Below are 4,947 nucleotides of genomic sequence, written 5' to 3'. Positions count from 1 at the left end.
ATGTGTTTTATTGGCATAGAAGCAAGACACGATGAGTTCGAGACCAGCCTGGTCTACAGAGCTAGTTCCAGGACAGGCTCCAAAGCTACAGAGAAACCCTGTCTCGAAAAAAAAAAAAAAGAGTTAGAGACAGTCCCAAGCTACACAACTGTCACATCTATGCAGAGCGCCTAGGTCGGACCCATGCAGGCTCCATCGTGGAGCCCAGTTTTCAATTTCATCTCTACCTGGTGTCTGTGTCACACGGTAACATTTCCGTTTTCTCTCTGTGATGTAGCCTTCTCTTCTACCACACCTCACCTGTTCCTAGATGCTTCTGTCTCCAGATCTTTTCAGCGTCTTCCGCCATGATCTCATTCCTTCAGTCAGGCTCCTAGAAGACAGGCTGAGTCTAGCTCCTCTTTCCCGCCAGGCACCCTGCCCCAGCATACCCGGCCATAGCTGTTCTAGGGTTGGAGGTTCACGTAGTGCGGGGCTCTCTAGGGGATGTCGTTTAGTTCATACAACTCTGGCTTTGGCAGGCTCACTATGAAGTCTATGAAATACACAAGAGGGTTGGCTGCGAATGTCTCGGTGGCGGATGGAGATGGCTCGATGTCGTCAACAACTGCTTTTGTGGCAGTTGGGTAGAAAAGTCTGGAAGGAAAGCCGTGGATGCTCGGCTGCTACAGCGGATGTAGACGTAGCGGTCACATGTGAGAGGTTGAAGCCCTGAGGCTTCTGAGATAACAGAGCAGACAACTGACAGCTTAGAGAGTAGCTCTGCAGGAGAGCTTAGTAACAATGCTGTTTGTAAAGACACATATAAAATTAATAAAAAAATTAACTGTAGCCAGGTGTGGTGGCGCACACAATTTTAATACTAGCACTTGAGAGACAGAAGCAGGTGGACCTCTGTGAATTTTTGTTTCTTTTTTTCCTTTATTGATACAGGATTTTTCTTCTGGGTAGCCCTGGCTGTCTTGAAACTCCCTGTGTTGTAGACCAGGCTAGCCTGGAATTCAGATCTGCCTGTCTTTGCCTCCCAAGAACTAGGATTAAAGGCTGTGCCACCACCACCCAGATCTCTGTGAATCTGAGGCCAACCTGGTCTATAAAGAGTTTCAGCCAGCCAAGAATGCATAGTGAGATTCTTCTCTTAAGTAAACAAACCACCTCCCCGAAAGTAATGATAGTGTCTGGGCATGGCTTGCTTTGATGCCCTTAATAACTTACAGAGCAATCCTTGCTGTATTTTTTCCTTATCCCTGTTCCTCATAGGTGGAAGAAGAAATCCAGACTCTCTCTCAAGTGCTGGCAGCAAAAGAGAAACATCTTGCAGAGATCAAGCGCAAACTTGGGATCAGTTCACTTCAGGAATTGAAGCAGAACATCGCCAAAGGGTGGCAAGACGTGACAGCGACCTCTGCGTATGTTCCCTTGGTGTCCACACTTCTTCTTTGGGGAGAGGAAGATGAGGGGCATGAGGACGTTTGCACCTCTTTTCTTCGGACCACACAGCCCTTTCTTCCCCTTCTTCAGAGCACTTGACTGTTTTCTAATGTTGGTTTTCCGGAACATTCAAAGGAGTAGAGAGCAGAACAATCTCATGTGTGGGTTGTGGGAACAATATTGAAGTTCCAAAAGTGTTGGATAATAGTCCTCCCTTCCTGTGTATGTTTTTTCTTCTTCCTCACAGTCAGAAAGTATTAAGTGGGTAATTCTAGGCATAAAACTCAAGTTTTAAATTGCATGCTATTCTGTGTAACTTGACTAAATATTTTGCAATCTTGTTTTGTACAGCTTGGGACATGATTTATCCCCTTTTCCACGGTACCCATGCTGTATGCACCACCCAATCCTTACTCATTTCGTGGCCATTTAAGAGAAGACGACATGGTATAGCTAGGGTTCAGTGCAAGCGGCGAGTGTTGACATCCACTAGTGATCTTATAGCATACTGCCCTCAGCTCAGGGAGGGGACGTCTGTCTCTTGGCTTTTCCAGTATGTACACAGTGATATTTAGTCCTCAGAACCCAGTAGATTAGATGACGAGATAACCCCAGATAAGGTGTAGGCTCAAATAAATGAAAATTTTAATACATGTGCAGCTTTTGTGGGGGGAGAGGGCATTTGAGTTTGTGAGCCTTACCCTGATAACTGCTTGGTCCATTCCTTTCTAGGCCTCTGTTCAGGGCACTGCAGAAGACTGTGGCAGAGAGATTGTTGCTGCTCTGATGGTTAGAGAGAACATTAGAAGTTATTAAACTGTCCTGTACTTGAGTTTCTCAGTAGGTGATGACACTGTGCTGGAATTTATAGGAAAGCCTGACTGACCCCCCTCTCCCCCGTTTAATCATGTTTGACTGTAGGTACAAGAAGACATCTGAAACCTTATCTCAGGCTGGACAGAAGGCGTCAGCTGCATTTTCCTCGGTTGGCTCAGTCATCACCAAGAAGCTGGAAGATGTGAAGTATGTATATATGTTTCCCTTGCTCACCCAGTAGTTGTGACAAACTGAACTGGTGCTGGGATTGCTGTTGGTCCCTGCCTGTGGGTCAGGGTGCTGCTGGGTCCCCTTCTGTTAAAGGGAGGGAGGGTTTGCCTTCACGCCAAGGCCTGCAGTGCGTGCCTGAATTGTTAGGCCTAGTATTCTAAGCTCCAGAATGAGTTTCTTGTGAGTCCCTTTAGGGGCTGTTGAAAAATTCTGGTTGCAAACTTTTGCATCTCGGTCCTTCTCAGTCCTGCAGTGTCACTCAGTCTCTGGTGTTTGCAAATGGGGATTGTGGTTAGAGCCGAGCATCTTTCTGGGGACGAGTACGCTAGCACTGAAGCGCATGCTTGGCCTGAGGGTGTCACTGTTTGTGTGTGACATTTGTGTGTCATGGTGTGGCTGCAGGATGCTCATGTGTGCATTGGTTTGTACTAACCCATAGCTTTATGTACACCCACACTCAGGCCCAGGTCTTCATTTTTAGTTTCTTTTTTAAAACTGTGCATCTATATTTGAGATTAGTTTGCAGACTGTTTCTTGTCATTTTGGTGAAACCGCTTCGTGGTGCTGTTGTGCTCCATCTACTGCCATGATTGGAATAGTGCCAACATGGCCAACATGGCTTACGTGGGCTCTGCTTCTGTTGGTGTGCACACTTCCCGTTTGTCTTTTCCTAAACCCAGATTGCATGACTTTGTATTTTTATTTGTGGGGAAAATAGGTTTTACAACCAGAATTTCGTTAGTTGAATTGGTTTGTTCAATTACTATTTTATACTGTGTATTAAAACACATTTCTTCATTCATCGCATTTGAGAGCACCACGGTTGTATGCATGGCACCGTAAGGAGGGATTTCCTGACCCTCGGACAGTCGTGTGCGCAGCACCGACCAGATGCCCTCGGTTCTTCAATGCTGACTGGCTCTTCAGTGTGTTAGGGGTTATGTAAAACATGCGCCCTTAATAAAAGTAGGTTATTTGTGACGGATTCCTCAGAACTTCCTGTTTTAATGCTTCCTCTGGCTTCTTACAGATTGCAAGCCTTTTCACATTCCTTTAGGTAAGGAGAGCGAAATGCCTGCTGCGGCCACGCATCTGTGTGAGACAAGCATGCGAGAGCGGATGTTGATGCCTTGGTGGATGCTTGTGTGTGTCCACTGGGATTTTCCTGCACTTGCGGTAGCTCGGACATGAGTGTTACTCCAGGGGAGGGTTCCTTGTGTGCCATGTGTAACGAACCAGTTGAAAGAAGAATTTGACGCTGCTGCACAAGGGATATGGAAATTGTGTTTGAAGTTTCAGTGATTACTGTCATTACTTTTACCGTGGCATACAGAATTCCTCCCTTTTGATGTCTGACTTTGTTTGGTTTTGATGCTTTAGTTTCTTTGGTGCTTTTGTAAGGATGCTGGGATTCTCCTTCATGTGTGTCCTATTATGTAACTGTAATAAACTGCATGTGCTGTCTCGTGGTAGTCGTCATCTTATAAAGGTTTCACTGCTCTTTTTGTGTGTGGTAAGACAGACGTCAGATCTTACCCACCATGTACTTCGCAGTATTTGTCTTATTAGCTCATAGATTTTGCTGTTTTATTATTTTCTGCTAGCTGTTTTTTAAGCATACAGGGTAGTTTTATGGTTTGTCAGTGGAAATGGGGTATGAGAAAGTACAGGCTGTGCCCTGTAGGTGTCGCTGTGACGATTCTGATTATGTGATTATAAATGGAGGCTTTGGAGGAGACAAGTGGAGATCTTAAAGAGTAAGCAGGAAGGGTGTCTCGTCTCCATCTCTCTTCTGACTGGGGTACATCATTGTCTTAAGGGACTTGTGCTATGATTTAGCTGCTACTATTTCCCCCCCTTCCTGTCTCCCTTTCTGGTTATTAATTCTTAAAGTCAGATTACAAAGAAATGACTTTCCTTATGCCGTTTGCATACGTATTTGCCATTATACTTTCTCGTTTTTCATCATGGCTTCTCCCACAGCCATCTCCCAACCCCCCTCGCTGGCCTCTTCTGCCCTCCCATGATGCTCTAATCTCCTTTCCTGTTACATGAATTCCATCATCCTCTGCTTTTCCTTTCTTTCTCCCTCCTCCTTCTCAGGGTCTCCTTTCTGCTCCCTCCTGACCCTTGGATAAGCCAGCCGACACATACAGCTCTAATTTTGGTTGTACCTAGTCCTGGAAATCAGAATAAATCATAGAGTTGCATACACTCATTGCTGAGCTATTTAAAGATTGTGATTTAAAAAAAAAAATCAAGTAACCAATGCTAAGAAGCAAGTGTGGGAAAGTGGCCTAAGTGTTGGAAGCAAATGGATAAGAGTTTAGTCACACACGCCACTCTAGCCCAAGTGCCTGCTGTGGCCGGGTCTGAAGGCTGTACCCACAGGCAGACAGCTTTTGTTAGAATAGGTCTGAAGGCTACACCCACAGACAGACAGCTTTTGTTAGAATAGGTCTGAAGGCT

The 4,947-nt window shown here is 45.5% G+C and overlaps 1 protein-coding gene across 3 annotated transcripts in view; it reads left to right on the top strand.

The window, feature by feature from the left end:
* The window catches only part of Tpd52 (tumor protein D52), a 97,011-nt gene that overhangs the window by 79,070 nt on the left and 12,994 nt on the right, over nucleotides 1–4,947 (top strand). For 2 of the 3 annotated variants that reach the window (XM_005361802.3, XM_005361801.3), the window contains exons 3-4: nucleotides 1,261–1,409; nucleotides 2,353–2,454. In XM_005361802.3, coding sequence (XP_005361859.1) covers nucleotides 1,261–1,409; nucleotides 2,353–2,454 — 251 coding nt within the window. Of the gene's footprint in view, nucleotides 1–1,260; nucleotides 1,410–2,352; nucleotides 2,455–3,508; nucleotides 3,536–4,947 lie in introns of all 3 variants that reach the window. The other variant, XM_005361800.3, reaches the window with a different exon arrangement.

This window comes from Microtus ochrogaster, linkage group LG5, assembly GCF_000317375.1.
Source record: "Microtus ochrogaster isolate Prairie Vole_2 linkage group LG5, MicOch1.0, whole genome shotgun sequence".
NCBI lineage: Eukaryota > Metazoa > Chordata > Mammalia > Rodentia > Cricetidae > Microtus > Microtus ochrogaster.
This window is presented reverse-complemented; position numbering and strand designations above follow the sequence as displayed.